The sequence below is a fragment of the Bos indicus x Bos taurus genome, chromosome 12, assembly GCF_003369695.1.
Source record: "Bos indicus x Bos taurus breed Angus x Brahman F1 hybrid chromosome 12, Bos_hybrid_MaternalHap_v2.0, whole genome shotgun sequence".
NCBI lineage: Eukaryota > Metazoa > Chordata > Mammalia > Artiodactyla > Bovidae > Bos > Bos indicus x Bos taurus.
Window position 1 is genome coordinate 75,087,744 of NC_040087.1, and position 21,612 is coordinate 75,109,355.

The 21,612-nt window shown below is 50.5% G+C and overlaps 1 protein-coding gene across 1 annotated transcript in view; it reads right to left on the bottom strand.

Moving 5' to 3' along the window:
- STK24 (serine/threonine kinase 24) overlaps window positions 1–21,612 on the bottom strand; it is a 95,082-nt gene that overhangs the window by 23,936 nt on the left and 49,534 nt on the right. Inside the window, exon 3 of the mRNA XM_027557858.1 lies at window positions 3,094–3,150. Within this exon, the coding sequence (XP_027413659.1) occupies window positions 3,094–3,150 (57 nt within the window). The remainder of the gene's footprint in view (window positions 1–3,093; window positions 3,151–21,612) is intronic.

The window sequence follows — 21,612 nt, forward strand, 5'->3', positions numbered from 1 at the left end:
GCGGGCGGCCGCCCAACTACAGACCACGTCTGCTGGCCTCTGCGGCCACCAAGTCTGGCCACATGACCAAGCTCTCACCAAAGGAGTATAAGCAGAAGAGCCCCTTCCTAGTCCTAGTCTTGGCTTTGAAACACTGGCTGCCGGAGAGGACAAGGGCTTGAGACCACAGGAAGTCACCCACGGCAGCAGGGCCCTGACGACCACGTGGCCTGAAGGCCAGTGAGCCCACATGCGGGAGAGAACTGAGTTTCCCATCTCCTGTGAGACTGCTTGGGGCGGCCACCACAGCAGCTTGCCCTAAACATCAATGCGTATGTCACCCTGCTTCTTAAAACTCATGCTGCATACTCGTTTTTTAAGTTTGTCAAGCATCTCTGCCTGACTGAGTGACGGTTCACGTGGCCTTGTTCTTGTTGTGAGTGCACTTAGTCGTATCCGATTCTTTGCGACCCCGTGGACTGCAAGCCCTCCAGGCTCCTCTGTCCGTGGGATTTTTCCCTGCAAGAATACTGGGGTGGGTTGCCATTTCCTTCTCCAGGGCATCTTCCGACCTGGGGATCGAACCGTGTCTCCTGACTGGCACTTCTTGACCACTGCGCATGGGAAGCCCTCTTATGTAGTCCAGCTGCTTCACGTAGCCCAGTTCCTTCTTAATTAGATTCCTTAGATTCTGCTGTAATGTTGACATCTTGTGATCACTGAAAAATCTCTCCATGTCAGACCCCCTGTTGCTAATCCTCATTCCCCTTCTCCCAGCTGACTTCACGCTACTTTCCCTTCCTTGTAGCACTTCCCCACATGCAGTATAATCCTCTGTCTGCCTCCACTCGGAACCTCAACCACAGATGAAAAGAAAGGAAAAGAAATTGCTAGCTACGCAACACGCTCAAAGGTAACCTTGGGTGAAGGAAGGCGCCGTCTTCCTGCCCCAGGCTAAGGTGTCATTGAGACTACTGTCTTACAGCCTCAGTAAAAAGGCATGATGACTAAAATGCAGAGTGAAAAAGGCCATCGGGCCTGTGGCCTCATGTTAGAGCAGCTCCGGTGCTTGAAGACGAAGTTATGTCTCTACAGCGAGGACAGCGCCAGTGAGACCTGTGTGCTCCAGCAAACAGCAGAGCGCTGCCCTGAACAAGACAAGACACGGTCATCTCTCCCCGACGGGCCTCACGTACAGGGGCCGCTCCAAAGACACACACACACGCGCGCGTCAGCACCATGTCCCTTAACACAGACGCTAGATAAAGCAAGGCGGAATTTTTCAAAGAAATGTCCCAAACCCGTTTATTCAACTACCGTCATATGCAGCCATACTCCAGTTTTTTAAATCTTGTATAAACACTTAATAGACTCTCTCAAAATAATCCTAATAATAGTCTTCAACATTCAAAGCATAAATAAATAATTCTTGTGTCTCATTATTATTAAAGTGCATCTTCTTTGAGGACTGGAGTCAGGACAGCAAAGAAAAAAAAACGTAAGAGATTAAGAGAGAAATGACAAAGAGGGCTTTGCAGCTGGTCAGCTCCATTTGCTGGCTGGGACACCTAATTTCTGAATGTTTCTGTTTCCTCAACTAAAATAAGATGATTTGGGGACATTCAAAAAGGGTGCCTGGAGCCACTGATGTAAGAAGGCGGATGGCTCTTTCCTGGGACTCACACCAGATGGGATTTTTTTCTAATAAGAGGAGAATTCTACGCTGCCTTGCAAACTGCCATGTCCATGATTTCACAGACTTCAACTCAAAAATCCAAAGAAAGTTGCCACTAAATAAATTCAATTATGGTGGCATTAGGAATGAATAAATAAAGCATCTAGAGACTAGAACTGCTGCTCTGAAGAGCTCAGCGTTGGGAAAGCATCTCCACAAATAACTTCACACATGACACAAATGAAATTCACTTAAGATAACAGTAAATCTAATTATACAAAATGAGGCAATTTTCTACATTTCTGTAGTAGTTCTCAAAAGGGTAAAAAAAAAAAAAAAAAGAAAGCTCTCTGTGTAATACATATATTTATGCAAAAACAAAGCGAGTCATAAAGTGTATCCAGCTGTTTTGTCACTTTCCATTTAAATACAATTGTTGGGACTGTGTTAAATTTTTTTCTTGAAATTTCCTTTCAAACTCTATTTTGACCAATTGCTTTTATGTTTTATAACATTATGTGATTTTTTAAAAACGGGTACAGAGCCTTTTATAATACACACAGTTTTAGAGGTTTACCTTCCCCCGCGGGCAGGGAACAAGAGTGCTGATTACGCCGATTTCACTGCATGACCACGTTGGGGTGAGGTATCAGGTGCTAAACAGCCGTGTGAGATCTTTTAAAAATCTTTGTTTTGCATATACTGTGTTTCAAGGATGACCCAAGTAATGCTTATGATCTGCTGGTGATCCCTGAGCATCTCGCCTGAGGCCAACATGTAACAGTGTTTTACCAATTTGTGAGAAACGAATTGCACACCACGACTCTGAGGTCATCCTACACTGAGCTGCCACTACCGTGTGTGGTCCAGGCCAGGCAGGAGACACCGCCAACCGGCAGGGGTCGGCTCCCCCAGAAACACACTGCGGGTGCAGCGAGGCCCTCTGCACGCGCACCCAGGAGACAGACGTGCGTTCACACGTGGCCTGACCACCGCTCCCACGTGTGACGCTGTGCCTGTCTCTTACCCCTGAAACCAAATTTTAATTTTTAAAAATTCTAATGAATTATAAATGAAAACGCTCCACACAAGTTTTAGAAGTGAAGTTACCATCTGAAATGGGAAAAAATGATGGTGTTTGAATGCCACAAAACTTCAAACCAGTTTTAGAAAATTAGAAACTGTTCTGAGGTCAGACTGAGCAGGCAACACCTCTCGTGGCTGCGTGGAATGAGTTCACTGGTTTCCCACGATACAGCAAAACCTGGCTTCACAGGGAACCTCTACTTTTCAGCAACGTGTCAGGAGCAGAAATCCCTATAAGAAGGAGTATTTTGGCCCTTTTTTCATGCAACTGAAGAGGGAGACAGAAATGTAAACAGATTCATCTTTACAACCAAGACCACTGCTGCATGTTCAACATCTGACGTGATACTTACGAGGTCCAGTGCAGAGCCCCCGCCAAGATATTCCATTATTATCCACAATTTAGTGTCCTGCAAAGACCAAAAAAAAAGAATGAAAATTACTTAACAAAAAAAAAAAAAGAGACAAAAATATTTTAAATAACCTAAAGGTATTTTCCACTGTGATTCTCGAACTAGAAAATTTTATAAATATGTTAACAGCAGGTAAGGCACATCCAAGTGAGAACTGTGTGGGGAAACGGGGACTGTGTCAGAGGGACCCTGCACCAGAACCCCCTTGCCCCGGGTTCCGCACCTGCTGCACCAGGGCTCCGAAGGGGGTCCCCTTGTGTTCACACAACATCAGCAGGTGACCTGGCACAGGAGGGTCGGAGGGGAATCGGCCTTCAAGGTCAGGCCAGGCCAGCAGCAGCCACTCGGGTCCAGCCCTGGGGGTGAGCCAGGAGGCGCCCGGAGCGCAGGGCCGGGGACAGGCCACCTCCCTCCGGCCTGCTGCTCTGAGACGCGCGGTGGGGACAGGTGGCTTGGCTGGTGCGGCCCATCACCCAGGAAGGCCGCATGCCTTTCTCGGAGATCTCCAGGTGGGGGACAGTGGGCAGCGTGCTCCCTTGTCTTCCAGCCTTCTCCCCAGCCTCTGTGTCTTGTGTCTCTTCCTTCCATCGCTTCTGAAGCCCCACGGCTTCCCAGGTTCTTTTCAAGCAAAAGTCCCAAAGTGCTCCTCCCCTGAAAGCCAATGTGCTTGGCCCTGAGGGCTACAGGCTCCATTGGGATTTCTCATCCTGGGCACCACTGACATTTGCGGCAGATCACCTCTGTCCGGGGGCCGCCCTGTGCCTGAGAGGGTGTTGAGGGGCATCCCTGGCCTCCGACCACTAGAGGCCAGCAGCGCACTCCCGGTCCTGAAGACCAGACCCGGCCAGTGTCTTCTGGGGGCCAAAGTCGCCCCCGCTGAAGTGCATGAACTGCATGATCGATGTCCATCCGCCTCAAGTGTTAACCGCACAGCAGTGCTGACCGACAACTCTCTCTTGCCCTTGGCAAAGCCAGCTTACACCGGGCAGCCTCCACGCAGGGCGCTGGTCACCATCTCACTGTGAGACAGCCAGGTTGTGAGTGTGTGGGCCAGAAAAAGATGGCAATAACAAACCTCGCGGTTCATCTGATAATAAAATGAGACCGTGAGTGTGAAAGCGCTTTGCTCAGGGAACTAAACAAGCCAAGAGCGATCAGCTTCCGCCACAGCGTCACCCTGAAGCGCCTCAGAACAACCTGATAAAACCAAAGCAGTCCAATTACCAAGGCCAAATAGCATTTCCCTGTGTGGGAATTTCTGAGCCAAATAAAACCCGGAACACTAATTCATACACATTCTATGGTAGAATGAAAAAACAATTACTGCCCCACAAGCCTTGAGGCCAGAGTGCTTGAGAAAGAGGTCTGCTCAGGGACACACAGGACCTGTTTTGGGGACCAAACTGGTGACCAAGTGACCAAGCACAGTCACAATCCAGCTATAGTCAGTGCCCTCATAAAACCTCCCACATGAATGACTCTAAGAAAAATAAGAGTTCTAAAAATAAGAATGATCTTAATCAGAATATTTCATTTTTTAAAAAATGACCTCAAACCACGTCAATTATGAATGACCTCGTAAGTTCCTCATAAGGGAAAGAAAGTATTTATTTATAAATAACTTCAGGATTGAACATTTAAAGGCACCCAAGTGTCCCCAGGTGGCGCTAGTGGCAAAGAACCCACCTGCCAGCGCAGGAGACAGAAGGGATGTGGGTTCGATCCCTGGGTCGGGAAGATCCCCTGGAGTAGAAAACGGCTTACCCACTTCAGTATCCTTGCCTGGAGAAGCCCATGGACAGAGGAGTCTGGAGGGCTACAGTCCGCGGGGCCGCAAGGAGTCAGACACGACTGAAGCGACTTGGTACGCGCACGCAAAGTGTGTGGAGTGGGAAGTTTCTGTCTCACCCCTGGCCCTTGGCTGCCCAGCCTCCACATCCAACTTCTCATCACGTTTTCTGTAACGTCAGAGACTGTCTTCTGCAGATACCTACAAACCCTTCCTCCACTTCTATCCAAACATAACTCGCTAAGCAATGTTGTGGGCAAGGTCGCTCAGTAGGGTCTTAGCAACCCCATGGACTGTTGCCCCACAGGCTCCTCTGTACGTGGGGATTCTCCAGGCCAGAACACTAGAAGGGGTTGCCATGCCCTCCTTCAGGGGACCTTCCCAACCCCAGGTCACCCACATTGCAAGTGATTTTTTTTTTTTTTTTACCATCTGAGCCACTGTTCTATACCTTGCTTCTCCTCAGAGCACTCTATACCTGTCCATAAAGGAATTTTTTTTTTTGTAGCCATAACCAACCCACACCCTACTGACAATGTTTTTTCCATTCTTTTGCTATCATGAGCCAGCTGTCAATTTAAGAACCTCCCAGAGGTATCATTTTAGGAGTTCCTGGATGCTGAGTCAAAGGAATCCACCTGAATTTAACAGATAATGCCAGATGATTCGTCAAAGAGGTCGGCTCAGTTTCATCCTGCCTCCAACAGTGTACGGGTGCTAATTTTTCCCCTTGCTTTGTCAACACACTATCCCTTAACCAGTGTCATGGAACTTAGGAGCTGAATTGTAGTCCCGCTCCGAAAGTCATACGCTGAAGTCCCAACCTTGAGCACCGCAAAATATGACTGTATTTGGAGACAAGGTCTTCATGAAGAGGTGAAAGGTAAAGTCAAGTCACACAGGTGGGCCTTGTCCAAAGTGACTGGTGTCCTCCCAAGGAGATATCAGGACCCAGGCTCACAGAGGGGCAACCACGAGATGACGCAGGGAGAAGGAAGACAGTACCTTCCAGCCAAGGAGAGAGGCTTCAGAGGACACTGGGACTTGAGTCTGAATCACGTGTGTTTTCTTTTTTGTAAGCCCTTATTATATCCTTTATCTGCTTTTCTGTTGACCTAATATTAGAGAAAGCAGCTAGCTCCCTGTAACATGAGCCACAAACACAGCAATGTCCTCATCTGTCTTTTCATTTCGCTTTTGGCAATTTCTGCTTGTGGAGACTAATTTAACGTGGACATGACGTCTACAACAATCCCACTGACAGGCCAACTTGCCCTGTGCCGTCTGGAGCTGGTGACTGAAACCGGCACTCCCCACATTCACAGACATTCAGACAACAGGAAGGTTAAAACAAGGTAAATGAGAAAAGGGGCAGATTCGGCAGCTTAACAAGGATACATTACAGTATGAATTCTGAAATGAAATAAGTTCTGCTTGTGCATCTGCGCTGCAAGTTAAGGCTGGGCTCAGGAGGTCTCAACAGTGCAGGAGGTCTCAGTAAACCAGCCAACGGTTTATAAAACAAAGGTGCCTTCTGTGAAGATGCTGGGCGTGAACGCAGAGCTCCCAGCCCAAGTTTGGATCTGCCTCTGGCCCTCACCAGCTCTGCGACCCAGAGAGCAGGTTTGAAGCCATGTCCAGCTTCCCGTCTGCTCCAGGGACGGAAGGATGGCCACCTCAGGGGTGAGCCCTGCACACCGCAGTGCCCGTGAACTTGAGCTGTTACGACCACACGGACTTTACAGAGTGTCCCATTTGAACCCAGGTCCACCGGGAGGCTTGTGACACTAGGAGGCAAGAAACTGGTTTCGAGGCCAAACCCCTACCCTGTTTTAGTCACACCAACGCCCTGACGATCACGGCACCTTCCAGTTGAACTCCAGGCACAAGAACCCCATCCCTGACCTCGACAAAAGCTGATTTAATTGTTCCTCTGTCCCACAGACGTCAGCATCCTCAGTGATTCACACCTGCCACACACACAGTGTCGTGGGGGAGCTCTGAAGTGAAAGGGCCCAGGCTCCTTTCCTAAATGAATCACTTTTCATGACAGAAACGTGGCCAAATAAGTACCACCAGCTGACCTGTGGTGGGACCAAATGCCGTGGGTGCTCAGAGGAGAGGCCCGTCTGATCAATGGCTGTCACTACAGAAGTAATAGCGAGAGAAGGAAATGAGAAGACCCATCAGAAAACCCACGGCCAACAGGCGCCTGAAGAGGTATTCAACACCACGAACAACTATCGAAAGGCAAATCAAACAACTGCAGTGAGGTATAACCTCACGTGGGTCAGAATGGCCATCATTAAAAAGGTAACAAGTGCTGGAGGGGATGTGCAGAAAGGGGAACCGTCCTGGAAACTGCTGGTGGGAATGTTAAGTTGGTGCAGTCACTACAGAGAACAGTATGGAGGTGCCTTAGAACATAGAAGAGTTTCCATATGACCCAGCAATCCCACTCTTGGCATACATCCAGACAAAACTATCATTCAAAAAGGTAATACACCCCCTGTGTTCACAGCAGCGCTACTGACCAAGGCCAAGGCATGGAAGCAACCCAAATGCCCATCCACAGATGAACGGCTAAGGGTGTGGCACGCACAGACGATGGAATACTACTCGGCCATGAAAAAGAATGAGATAATGCCATTTGCAGCCACGTGGATGGACCTGGAGATGAGCACATGGAGTAAAGGCAGGCAGAGAAAGACACGTATCATATCACTCACATGTGGAGTCAAGTTAAAAAAAAAAATTATACAAAGAAACTTATCTACAGAACCGGAACAGACTCACAGACACAGAAAACACGCATCCAGGTCATCAGCGAACTGCATACCTGGCCGAGTGCAGGGCGGGGAGGCGACTGGGACTCAAGCCCAGACTTAATGCTGAGTCAGATACCAAAACAGCAAGAACCACAGGAACCAACAGTACAGACGCTAAGCAACTTCTAAAGGATGCCAGCGAGGGAAACATGTTCTAACGCAACTGCTCTTAACCACTTTCCTTTCAGAAAGCAACCAACTCTAATCCGACTGCCTGAAAAGGACCTCAATTTACGTAATGTGCGCCTGGGACTTGCGGCATTCCCACACCCCGCTCCCCTGTGCCAAGAAGAACTTTTGCCCTAATGTCCTGCAGTAAATTGGAAAGGACACGGAGCCGTCCCCCAGATGCTCTTCTCGGGTTCATGTCAGGAGAGTCTCTCTCCTGGAAGAGGCTGCCTTCTAACTGTGTGCATGTGTGTGCGTGAGTCTCAGTAATTAAGTCTCCCCAGACGGGTACTGAGATATTCTGCACTTTGGCATCAACACAAACCTGGCACAACACAGTGAAAGATGTGTTAATGCAACGTTTCCGTGCTGAATGCTGGTGGAAACTAAGATGGATAAAAGCACTCTGCCTGAAGATCCTTACAGGGTCTCAAGGAAATACAACTCACTACCTAAATCTGACGGAGAAGAAACAAAACAAGGGAGAGCGTGGAAGGAGTGCCTGGGGAGGGGAGAGAGGAGGACTCCCCCTCCCCCATCCCCCCCCCCCCATACAAGAGCAAACGTAACAGTCAGTGGGCATAAACTGCCAAGTCAAACAAGTCTGCCATAATCATGGTAAGCCAAAAATGGACTATTTCTAAAAGTGAAGTGTTTCTAATAATTATAAGAGTAATTCTTCTGCCAGGCAAAGATTTTCATATCATTGCACATCATATCCAAAATCACTGCAGATGGTGACTGCACCCATGAAATTAAAAGATGCCTGCTCCTTGGAAGAAAAACTATGACAAACCCAGACAGTGTATTAAAAAGCAGAGACATTACTTTGCCAACAAAGGTCCATATAGTCTAAGTTATGGTTTTTCTAGTAGTCACGTATGGATGTGAGAGTTGGACCGTAAAGAAGGCTGAGTGCCGAAGAATTGATGCTTTCCAACTGACTGCAAGGAGATCCAACCAGTCAATCCTAAAGGAAATCAGTCCTGAACATTCATTGGAAGGACTGATGCTACAGCTGAAGCTCCAACACTTTGGCCACATGACGTGAAGAGTCGATTCAATGGAAGGAACCTTGATGCTGGGAAAGACTGAGGGCAGGAGGAGAGGGGGCAACAGAGGATTGAATGGCATCACCAACTCAATGGACATAAGTTTGAGCAATGGTGAAGGACAGGGAAGCCTGGCGTGCTGCAGTCCATGCTGTCACAAAGAGTTGGACTGAGTGACTGAATGATAACACAACATACATCAGAAATATCTGCAACAAAACCATAAAACCAAAAGAAGTGATTGCTAGGGTGCAGAATTCTCTGATAAAGGTCCAGTCCAAAGATGGGACAAGACCAAGCCTAAGGGTGAACACAGCTGAGAAAGAAGACTTTACTGTGGTTTGCAAATTGAAGAGGAGCCTTAAGTGTTAAGACAATTTATGGAATTAGGATATTCATGAATAACAGATGCTATTATTTCAAGTGCACAGGTGGCGAATTCTCTTATGTATTTATACTTCTATTTCCATCCTGCAGGGTAATTACCACACCCCAACAGTAAACCGCTTCCGAAGGAAGGGACTTCTCAGTATGCTGTCTGTTCAGAGCTGGGTTGTACTGAGGAGACGTTTCTGCCACCGGAATTCTTGCTCCTCTTCCTCCGCACCTCCCGGCCACCTCACTCACTTTTGTCTTCTGCACAGCTCTATTCCAGAATAACAGTCAAGACAGACGCAGGTACTCGATTTACAGTTAGTTTGTTCACGATGGGCGACTGGACACAGTGAAGCTGTGCATGCATCAGACGGGCAACGCCTTCCCAGGGCACAGACCTGAGGTCACTGACGAGGCCGGTGGTTCTGGTCCCCTACACCTGACCGTGACGTCAATCACCACCTCCCCCGGCTCCACTGCTGCCTTGGCCAGAAGACCCCATCGCAGCATATATACAAATGCCATACAGCTCCATACACACAACTCCGTACAGATGCCCAGAGAGGAGCCACGCTGTTTCCCATCCAGCAACTGGCAAACTGGTCAGTCAGAGATGACCGGCACGCTGTGTGGCTCCCGGACAGGGTTCGATAACAGGGCCTGGCCCGAGCAGTCCACATCTGCATTCTGACGTCCTCATTCACCAAACACCTTAAAGTCCCGCTTGCGCTGCGTGACAGTGGGTGGGGAGGAGTCCATTCCCCTCACCCACCGGAAACTTCTCTGCAGTTACAGGCTAAGCAGCTCCTCATTACATGATCTAAGTAAGGGTTGTCATCGCAGGACACCTTTTTCTTCCCCCCAGAAATTTACTTAGACAATATGATGTGATTAGTCGCTCAGTCATGTCCGACTCTTTGCGACCCCATGGACCGTAGCCCACCAGGATACTCCGTCCATGGAATTCTCCAGGCAAGAATACTGGAGTGGGTTGCCCTTGCCTTCTCCAACTTGGACAACAGAAGTTTTAAAAAAAAAAAAAAAAAAGCATATGGCATAACTGTGAGTGCTAATTCGCTTAAGTTGTGTTAGACTCTTTGCAACCCCATGGACTATAGCCTACCAGGCTCCTCTGTCCATGGGATTCTCCTGGCAAGAATACTGGAGTGGGTTGCCATTCCCTTCTCCAGGGGAGCTTCCCAACCCAGGGATCGAACCTGCATCTCTTATGTCTCCTGCACTGGCAGGCAGGTTCTTTACCACGAGCGCCACCTGGGAAGCCCAATATGGCATAATTAATTATAATTATTGTATCTAAATATATCAGCTGTGTTTAGATAATGTCAAAGGTTTGAATCTGCAGAAGAGGTAAGGGTTGGCCAAAAAGTTCACTTGGGTTTTTCTTTTTTTTTTATAGATTTATTTTAATTGGAGGTTAATTACTTTACAATATTGTATTGGTTTTGGCATACATCAACATGAATCCGCCACGGGTATACACACGTTCCCCATCCTGAACCCCCTTCCCACCTTCCTCCCCGTACCATCCCTCTGGGTCATCCCAGTGCACCAGCCCCAAGCATCCTGTATCGTGCATCGAACCTAGACTGGTGATTCGTTTCATATATGATATTATACATGTTTCAATGCCATTCTCCCAAATCAACCCACCCTCTCCCTCCAAACATCGGTTGTTAAACAGAACTAGGAATACAATTAATGCTTATTTTAAATCATAGGTAACTAACATCAGCCAGAAAACAGACCTGAGTTTCTTTTTGGTAAAGTAAAATATTTCGCATAATTGGAAATTTAATTCATTCAGCTTTCTTGAAAACCATAAAATGGAGCTGCGAGTGTCTGCAGGGATATTCTTCAGTTACAGCCGGGTAGTGTGTTTGGGGAGAGAAAGGAATCCACGTCCCCGTCCTTCGAAACACCTCAACGTTTTCTGTTCTCTTTGGTGCTGAGCCGACTGCTCAATTCCCATGATTGACTGTGAGATGAAATATATTCCCCTGTGATTTCACAGCCAGATTTACTTGGGGATTCGTTTAGTCCACCCACCAAGTCACCAGTCAGTTGTTCTGCTTCCACCCGCGGTCACCCTGGGGTCTGATACAAAGGGCTCCCGGGCTGTTTCTATTTTTCCCAGAAACACAAGGACAGATGCTCGCAAACTAAAAATCACTCTCAGAGAGAACAGATGTTCTTTCCCCTCTCCCAGAAGCAGAGGCTGCAGCTGTTCCAGGACAACAGGGAATGAGGCAGATGACTTCCAAATGGCCACGGAGGCTGGGGGGTGGCTGTCACCGTGGGGGTACGGGTGGGGGGGACACGGGGCTCCCCCTACGTGGCTGAATGACCACACAGATCAGTGCAGTGAAATGAGGGCCCCACTAGTCCAGGGGTGGCAGGCAACTCACGAGGGCCAAGGACACGCTGGTCCCCACACGCGGGAGTCAACAGCACCATCTCCCGACAAGGTGGCAGGCGTGGATGGGGGGAGAGTGTGCAGTCCGAGGCCCGGGCTCCTGTTTGGGGGAAGGGCCCTCCTCGCAGAGCTGGGGGACGTGGGACAGGCTGCCACTGCCAGGTCTTCACGCAACCAAAGTCAGTGACCAAACAACCAGCACCAAGGACTCCGCAGGCCCGGGACAGGCTCTGCCCTGCGCCGGCATCGGGGGCCCCTCTGGGCATGGACCCACCATCTGGCCATTCCTGTAGAACACTAGGGCTCCCCCATCCACAAAATTGAGAAAGAGAAAAAAAAAAATCCAACATCTGGGAAACAGCCACTCAGAGGAGGTTCGAGAGAGCTGCGCATCTGCTCACGTTTATGAAAACGTGCGTGAACTTCCTCCCTTTTCAGAGACTCACCTTCTCATAGCCACATTGCTCACGTGGAGTCATAAGCCCCAAGCCCATTTTCTTTACAGAAAATTACTTGGAGCCAACAAATAGCGAACACAGAAGGAGCACAGGAACAGGGCAGATATTTGGAAGTAACTCTGAAATCAACTGTGTTTAAAAGAGTTTGAGCCAAAATCCTAAGAAAGTGACCAGAGGATTCGCAAACACATGATAAAATGGACAGATCGGATCATTTCCTGGCAGAGAGTCCACGCTCCCCTCCAAGTTTTAATACACTGAGAGTCTAACATCAGTAGGTCGAGCGCTTCTAGAACCAGCAGGAGTTTTCCAGATTCCTCCTGACCCCGCCAGGTTCAGGCACAGGCCGGCCCAAGGGAGGCAGGTGGGCAGCGGCCACCCTGCTCGGCCTTTCCTTGTGGGTGGCCTGTTAACCCCAAATTAGGAGTCGAGGTCCCAGAGGACTGCAAAGAGGGGAGGCAGGAGTGCCCATCCACCCACCCGGCTTGCACATGTGCAGGCCCAACGCTGGGCAATAGCAGGTGGCCCTGAAGGAGAGGCAGGGGCCCGGAGGGTCCAGGCTGGGCAGAGAGGCCCATAGGGCAGGCCTGGGACGGCTTCTCCGACGGTACCTTCATCCCTCAGTTACACTGTCTGCTCAGAGACGAAGCAATGAACAAAAAGGGAACTGTGCCCCGCTGAGGCAGAGGAACCCTTAGAAACGGCTTTGGCAAACTTCTATGAAAAAATGAGACAAAAAGATTTTAGGGACATGTGGTATTAATCACCCCACCACCACCAAGCCCCCAACAATTTCTGTCCGTTAAGATTCTTAATCCACCGTAGATTTTGGCTCTCATGATCTCTCTGTGTGTGCTAACGTATTACCTTGTGTCTCCTACGGAACAAGGCGTGCACAAATAATTCACAGCTTATTTCCTCTCAAATCCCATGGTCTCACTCACAAAACTACTGGAAAATGAAAGTGTTTAAAACATTACCATGCTATTTCATTAACTATCTTTTATTTCATGCTTCATGGTCCTTTAAACCACCAACATTGAAAGGAATGCATTTCTAAAGACAGTGAAATAGCAGGAGACCCACAGAAAGTTGCTGCTTAGTGCCCACTTGGCGTCTCCAGGCTTATGTTCTCCACCACACTTGTCCCCTAAGGCTTATCCTCCAAGTGTTGACTAGAGAGCTACTTCCAGAGGGATCTGTCAGGGATTTCACAGAACTGAAATTTACCGAGTGAGAAACAGAGAGAGACAGAGAGAAGGGTCCCACAGAGAAATACATTTAGGAATGCCACATATTAAACTTCCCCTTCAAGGCGCAAAAGCTCCGAAAACACCGTAACAGAAAGCTACTAGACCCAGCGTGTCCAAACATCTCACCAGGCAGCACCTACTAACATCTTCAAGGAGCGGGCACACCCAGAAACGCTCCCCTGGCTCAAGCGCCCCCTCGAAGCTGTCCAGCAGGTAGCCAGCCTGCGCTCCAATTGATGTGAGACCCTCCCCATCCACCCCACCCCTGCCAATCTGTGGAGCCCAATTATGTACCAGTTATGGCACCCCGCTCCAGTACTCTTGCCTGGAAAATCCATGGACAGAGGAGACTGGTAGGCTGCAGTCCATGGGGTCACACAGAGTCGGACACGACTGAAGTGACTTAGCACAGCATAGCATAGCATATGTGGTAACAGGGAGATTCAGCTCACAAAGACCAAACAGGCCTGAATACAGTGTAAAAGGCTGGTGGCCAACTTCATTATTCACGAGAACCAGGCATGCTCACAGTTTCCATGACACATCTAGACTTTAAGGGCTTCCCCAGGGGCTCAGCTGGTAAAGAATCCGCCTGCAATGTGGGAGACCTGGGTTTAATCCCTGGGCTGGGAAGATCCTCTGGAGAAGGCAACCCACTCCAGTATTCTGGCCTGGAGAATATAGCCTGTATAGTCCATGGGGTCGCACAGAGTCGGGTACGACCGAGCGACTTTCACTCACTAGACTTTCAAGTCACACCTCAATGCCCTCCGGTGCCCGCACCTTTTCTTACTATCCATGATAAGTAGAACTGTATACTCACGTCAGATGAGCCAAGAAATTTGTCTTTCTAGAAAGTCTTGTCATTCAACGCTACTGCTTAAACTTTGAAATGAAAATAGAAGGGGGAAAAAAAAAGAAAGGGAAACCACAACAGAGGGTTCCAACAATATTTATATCACATCATTCACGCCTCTTATATATGTGGTTTGAAACTCTTGAGTCTCTAATTAACCAAAGTGATGAAACACAGTTTTCAAGGGACTGGGGTGGGGTTCACGGGCACAGCACCAAGGGAGTCCCCAAGGTGGCCAGCCAGGAGCAGGACCCCCGGGGAGAGCCGCACGGACCCGCACACACCCTCCTCACACCCCGAGACGCCCCTCCACTTACCTGGCAGCAAGGAGGGGGGCGGGGGGCACTGGGAACAGCTGAGAGAGGCAGGGAGAGAAGTGGGGCATCAAAGGGCAAGGCCCAGCCCTGCCAAATGCTTCAAGTCTATTTTTTTTTTTAAATAATTTAGGAGCAGAAATCACACCACCTTTATAACAAGCTCGGAGAACTCAGGAGTGTGTACAGCTGTCTGACATGGGTGAGTTCAGTTCAGACTGTTATCTGACTTGGAACGACACCGCTCTGTGGCCCTGTGGTGCGACCCGCACGCGGGAGTCACGTGTGTCAGCATCCACGACGAGTGGCTTTCCCTTCTCCCTCCTTGGGTTGGCATCTTCATCACCACAGCCCCCCTGCTATCTCCCCGCTCCATCTCCGGGCCCTCTGGCCCAGGGCGAGTCTCCCAGGCCAGGCGGTCTCTTGTCTTTGAGCTGCTCTCTGGACTCCCCAGTCTGAAGCCAGAGCTGGACTCTGAGAAACAGATCCAGGAGGCCAGGCTCTATCTCACCCTGACCTAACGCGCCCTCTCCCCTTCCTGGACGGGCCCTGACCACTGGAGCACTTGTTCAGGGTGGCAATGGCCAGATCACGCGTCTCCTTCCTTCACCAACCGGAGAAGATCCGGGCACAGGGCCCCCACCTGCATTCGTGCCCGACGGAGGCAGGGCAACTGGACTCCGAGCGCCCAGAAGCAGCGAGTCATGTGACACGGTGGCAGGAGGGGTGGCTGGACCCGATGCGAGGGGGCCCAGGGCCCTAAAACCCAGGCCAGGTGGTACCAATGGTAAAGAATCCACCTGCCAAAGCAGGAGACAAGATGCCATAGACACAGGCTCCATTCATCCCTGGGTCGGGAAGATCCCCTGGAGAAGGAACTGCCAACCCACTCCAGTATTCTTGCCTGGAAAAATCCTATGGACAGGGGAGCCTGGCGGGCTGCAGTCCATGGGGTCACAAAGAGCCGGATATGACTGAGCTCTTGTCAGCAGCATCAGCATGAAGGGAGGGCAAGCTTCCCACACAAATGACCAGCACAGTCAGAACACACTCCAGGAGGGAGAGGCCGGACTCGGAACCCCCAGGCCCTGAACGCACACACACACAGAACACCGCTCAAAGTTTTTAAAAAGCAAGCACCTGTCAGATTACCTGTGGGGAAAGACACTTCAGACCCCAAGTCCTTAAAGGCTCATACACCTCACTGAGTATGTTGCAAACACTTCCTACATGCCCGCCCCCGACCCCAGCATGGCACAAGTGAACACTAACGCTCTAGGGGCCAGTCCTTATCTTAACCCAACTGCCAAAGACCCCAGCTTACCCAGAGAATGCTTTCCTGAAATGAGGTAAAGACAGACACAGCTGTGCACACTGCAACGCATCCAGGGCAGGACCGGGAGCCCCAAACCTCCTTAGGTCAACGAAGACAGCAGACAGCCAGGCCAGGAGCTTGCTGCTCCTGTTGACAGCCAACTCCAGGGAACCGGCTCTAATTTTCCGAATGTCAGACGGAGGCAGAAACTTGATTCGAACCGGAAAGGGTAGTATCAAACTTGGTACATTATTAAAGCAAGAAAGGAAGCTAGAATTAAAAATTCTCTGAATAACCCTGAGCTCATAACTTGCTGCTCTCACACGGACGCTGGGCTGGAACTGCCTCCCTTTGATTAGAGGTGCAGCCGCCTCGGCAGACAGTCCATGAAACAAACAGCAGGGGACTGCAGGTGGCTTACCGCGCCTCTTGTGTACACACGATACGGGGACCTGGGAGGTCCAAGAGCACGTGAGAGCCAGAGATGATGTTGCTAACGCTCTCCACAGGGGCCGGGGGCCTCGCCAGAGCACAGGGCCCAGAGCTAGGAGGGAGATCCTGGCGACAGGCAGAGAGGTGATTCTCACGGGTTAGAGAAAGTTACCTGCCCCCTCCAAAGGGCAACGATGAAGACGCTTCCTTTTCTCAAAATGTGGACAAGCTGTCATAAAGGAAATGGTGGCGGGGAGGCGCCTCATGCCCCACCCCAGACATAGGGTCACCCCGGACCATGGGTCATTCTGGGCAGGGACCCCACCGACCAGCAGCCCCTCCGTGCTCCACCCTCATGCTCTCAGCACTCAGCCCTGCAAAGACCAGACCCCCGCGACCTCCCAAGCCTGCATGGCCGGCCATCCTGCAACACCCGCCTGCCCACTCGCCGGCTACTGCCGGAAAGGGAGATGGGAGGTCTACGCACCAAGTCCAAAAGACAACCCTCGGGTTAAAAAGTCCGCTTCTCTTGACAGCCACACCTCGGCTCCCAAAGTCTGACTTCATTCCAATAGCCCAAGGGAAACTCGACCCCCAGCACCTTTTCCCAAGGAAGACAAGTTAAAATTTCTCCTCTTTTTAACCCAGACACCTAAGACCTTCAAGACAAAAACACAAATGACAATACTTTGCTAGAAAACAGAGTAATTCGTTCCGCTCTTCTGCTCCTTGAAGAGTGAAGCGATGCGGACTGCCAGCAGCCAAGCCAAGCCGGCCCTGGGGCTGCGGTCCGATTCCCGGGGGAGACGTGGAGTTGTGGTCCGTTGGGCCTTCCCCAGGTCTGGATCCGGAGCCATTACCTCCCAGACGGTCAGAGCCCGGTTTCTAATTCACACACACCGGCACCAGACTCGTGACAGTTGACAGCAACCCCATCAACAGTGTGTTCTGCCTCCCTGCCACCCCCGATACAAGCAAGAAGGGCAGGAGACTCTGTGCAACTTGCCCCTGAAGCAATAATGGCTCTGAGTGACCAGAATTAAATCCACTGTGCAGCGAGTGACAGACACAGAGCCGCAGCAGGCTGACCGTGAGTTCAAGACCCCCATCTCAGTCAGGGGAACACCTGTCCTCAACCAGGAGAAAGCGGCCAGGCCTGCCTTGCACTCCACTCATTCCTAAGCCCCGCATGGTTATTGATGAGGCAGAGCCCCAGCCCTAGCTGGAGACAGGAAAGAGAAAGTCTCGGGGCCTCTGACACGCGTGTACCAGCTGTGGGTGGAGGCTGAGCTCAGGAGAGGGCGCACGTCTGTCTGGGCAGCGCCAACAGCAGCTTACCTCCGCAGAGTCTGGCGAGGTGGGGGGTCATGTGCCCACTGTCCATCAGGCTGCCATCCCTTTGAGGAGAGGGAGACATGGATGGGAACCAAAGGATCTTCTAAAGGCAAGTTCTTAGCTCAAGATGGCCCCAAGGTCCCTGCAACCAAAGAAATCATTGTGGTTTTGCGTTTGGCATATTTATGCCCATTTTCCTTTAGGGACAAGTCTGTCCCCCTCTGAATGGAGCTCCATTTTCAAAAGGCAGTGCCCAGAAATACCGCTCCACTTAGGGGCGGGGTGAGTTAAGGGTGCGAGAGAAAGGCAAGTAGTCTTGAATGCCACAACACAGGACAGAAAGCAAGCCTAAAAGCATTTCCTTCTCAAAACAGAGCCAGAAATCAACTGTTATTTTTAAAGAACCAACCATTTTCTACCAAACATTTCAACATCTGCAAACTCATCACAGCCGTTTTAAAAATGTGCCCAATAATGATTTCCAAATCCACATGGCTCTCTATACCAGCCTGGTTAAAAGCAGTGGGAAAAGGCTTCTATATAAACAAAAAAAGCGGGTGATTAGTTTCAATAAGCACTAGTCTATAGCCAACCTCATCGCTGGCTGATCTCCACTGATTCTTACTTATTTCGACATGGAAAAGTCATTAGATGGAATTGAAGCATGTAATCAGAAAGCCAATCCCACACTAAGGCAATGAACAACCATCAAAATCCAGGCAACTAAGTTAAAGACCTAAACCAGTGTAATGATGCTTGGTCTGCTTAACAGTTATAGAAACTGCTTTTAGCAACTCAACCTGCAGCAGGCCAACAGCCACCCCATGCCAAGACATCAGTAATTCCCAGGCTTCCCAGGTGGCACGGGTGGTCAAGAGCCTGCCTGCCAGTGCAGGAGATGTAAGAGATGCAGGTTCGATCCCTGGGCCGGGAAGATCTGGAGGAGGGTATGGCAATGCACTCCAGTATTCATTCTTGCCTGGAGAATCCCATGGGCAGAGGAGCCTGGTGGGCTACAGCCCACAGGGTTGCAAAGAGTCGGACACGACTGAAGCGATTTAGCACACACGCACGCAAACGCACTGCTAGCAAAGCTGTCTGCAGAATGTCGCATCCCAAGCTCCTTTTCTTCAAAAAGAATTCCTCTTTCCTTCAAAGAAATGCCTGAGGATATTTGCTACCTGCCACCACAGTAACGCGACTAACAGACATCAGAACACTCTGTCTGGTCATCTGTGCATCAAGCATATGGAGACAAGAGCAGGGAAACCTACTCATGAGGAGTTTAAAAAAATCTATGTTTCAGACATCCAAAGAGGAAGAAGAAAGTCACCTACAGATCAGTTTACTTCTTTAAAGATGAGTCATCACAGGAGGGGACAAATGGATACCTATAGGCTGATCCATGTTGATGTATGGCAGAAACCAACACCATATTTTAAAAGAAGAAAAAGAATGTGAAGTTGCTCAGTTGTATCTGACTCTCTGCGACCCACTGGACTGTAGCCTAGCAGGCTTCTCCGTCCACAGGATTTTCCAGGCAAGAGTACCGGAGTGGGTTGCCATTTCCTTCTCCAGGGGATCTTCCCAACCAAGGGATCGAACCCAGGTCTCCCACATTGTAGGCAGACGCTTTACCCTCTGAGCCACCAGGGAAGCTCTTTAAAAAGATGAATTGTCACGACCGGGACAAAAGGACTCTCAAATGTACCAGTAAAACCTTTCAATTTCATATGTAGGTTTTTCAAAAACATTGCAACCACTTCAACCCTCCTGAAAGGACCAAAAGCTAGCTAACTCTCCAGCAGTCAGTCCTCCAGACCCCAAGGGGTCTCAACTGTCAAACCAAAAGGCAACACCATCACAAAGACCCCAACCCCAGGATGCGAGAGCACAGAGCATCAGACACCAGCTGTCAGGAAGGGCTGAGCTGAGGAGGAAGGGGACGGGCTCGGGCAGTGGGCAGGCGAGGGCAGCCTGGTGTTCCACCCTCGGCCGAAGCAGCAGGCCAGCGGTGCCGCCGGGACCACAACGCCACCAGGCGAGTCCTGGCAGAGACGAGGCTGGGTGCGGGCAAAGCAGTGGGAGGGGCGGGGCGGCCGGGACCAGCTGCCCAGCCCCACGGGGGTCTTGGCAGCATGGGCGAGGCCTCTGGGTCTAGGTCGACGTGGGCCCCGGCTCCTGAATCAAATCCGAGCCCATGTGGTCCTCACACATGCGCCACAGAGGGGACCATCAGCTCTGCCTCGGAGAGCGAAGAAAACCAAAACCATTTCCCCGTGCCAGGCAAGAATTCTCCTGTAGGGACTACCCAGGAAATGAGGGGGCAGTAAATAAAAATTCAACATGGGGACAATAAGGCCCCGTGGAGACGACATTGTCCAGTCTGAGAACCAGGACAGGAGTGACAGGGTGACCCGGGGCCTGCAGGACTGCCGTCTGGCCACCTGCTCAAGCTTCCCATGGGGTCTCCACAGAAAGGCTGACCTGCGAGCAGACGCCGGGTTTCACGGGATGCTGGCAGCGGGCACTGCAAACACGGGCACGGCAGCCATCAGGGCAGGCCCCCACAGCAGCCGCCCAGTCGTACGGCTGGCTCTCCACCTCCTGCCCCGGCCCTGGGACTCTGGGAAGCCCGTGCTCCTTCCAGCTCCTTCCAGGAAAAACCCTGTTTGGCGGGAGCCGCTGAGGTGGCTTCTCAGGTCGCAGTTTTCTGCTCGAGAGAACAAAGGGTGAGGCTGGGAGCCTCCCAGGTCCCTTTCTGCTCTAAAACCTACGATTCTAGCAATTTCTCTCACGAGACATGTTTGTTTTTTAAATAATTTTACTTATTCATCTAATTTTTGGCTGTGTTGGGTCTTCATTGCTGCATGGGCTTCTCTAGTTGCAGACAGCAGGGGCTACTCTCTGGCTGCGATGTGAAGGCTTCTCATTGCTGTAGCTTCTCTTCTTGTTGGAAGACGGGCTCCAGGGCACGTGGGCTCAGTCGTTGCGGCTTGCAGGCTCTAAAGCACAGGTTCAAGAGCTGTGGTGCAGAGGCTTAGCTGCTCCGTGAATTGAACCCATGTCTCCTGCACTGGCAGGCCGATTCTTTACCACTGAGCTACCAGGGAAGCCTAATTAAACAGCAAGCCATGCTGAATCGCACAGAAAAAAACTTGAAAGATCAACGTGTCCATACTGTTACTTTGCAGGGAAGGACACACGTCTGACACCAGGTAACCAAGTACAGGGCTGGTTTAACTCGGAGCTGGGACCCCCATCTTCAGAAGCAGGTGGACTATCTCCAGAGCTCGAGCCTGGGGGTCAGAATGGCTAGAAAAGCACAGAGAAGTGGGGACACAAGGCAAACCATCACTCCCTTTTCCATCATCTCCAGCTCGCTTATGATTTTTCTTGAAACCAAATCTGCAGGCCTTTCCCCCCCACCACCTCCAAACTGCTCTCTCCCAGTCAGGCTGGGGCCACGTCATCCCACCAAGCTGCCTGGCCTGAAACATGGAGGGAAAGTACTGAAGTGGAACTTGAAAGCAATGGAGGAAGAAGACTTAACATTACAGTAAATTCAGAACACGTGAGGCTCACCAAGGCTGTCCAAGCCCCGCAGAGCCCCACTTCCTCCCAAGCCGCCTGTCACTTGAAGCGCTTTGCTCCTGTGTGTCTCGTACCAATCCCGGCAAGGGCAGAAACAGTTTCAAGCCACACACAGCAATGAGGACCACCCAGGGCCTCTGCCCGCTGTCATCTGAGTGACCCTGACACATCACTGCCCTTCTTGCTGGTTCCAAGACACAAACAGTCCATAAACTGCAGACATCTCAATGTAACACATCGGCCAGTTCAGCGTTCT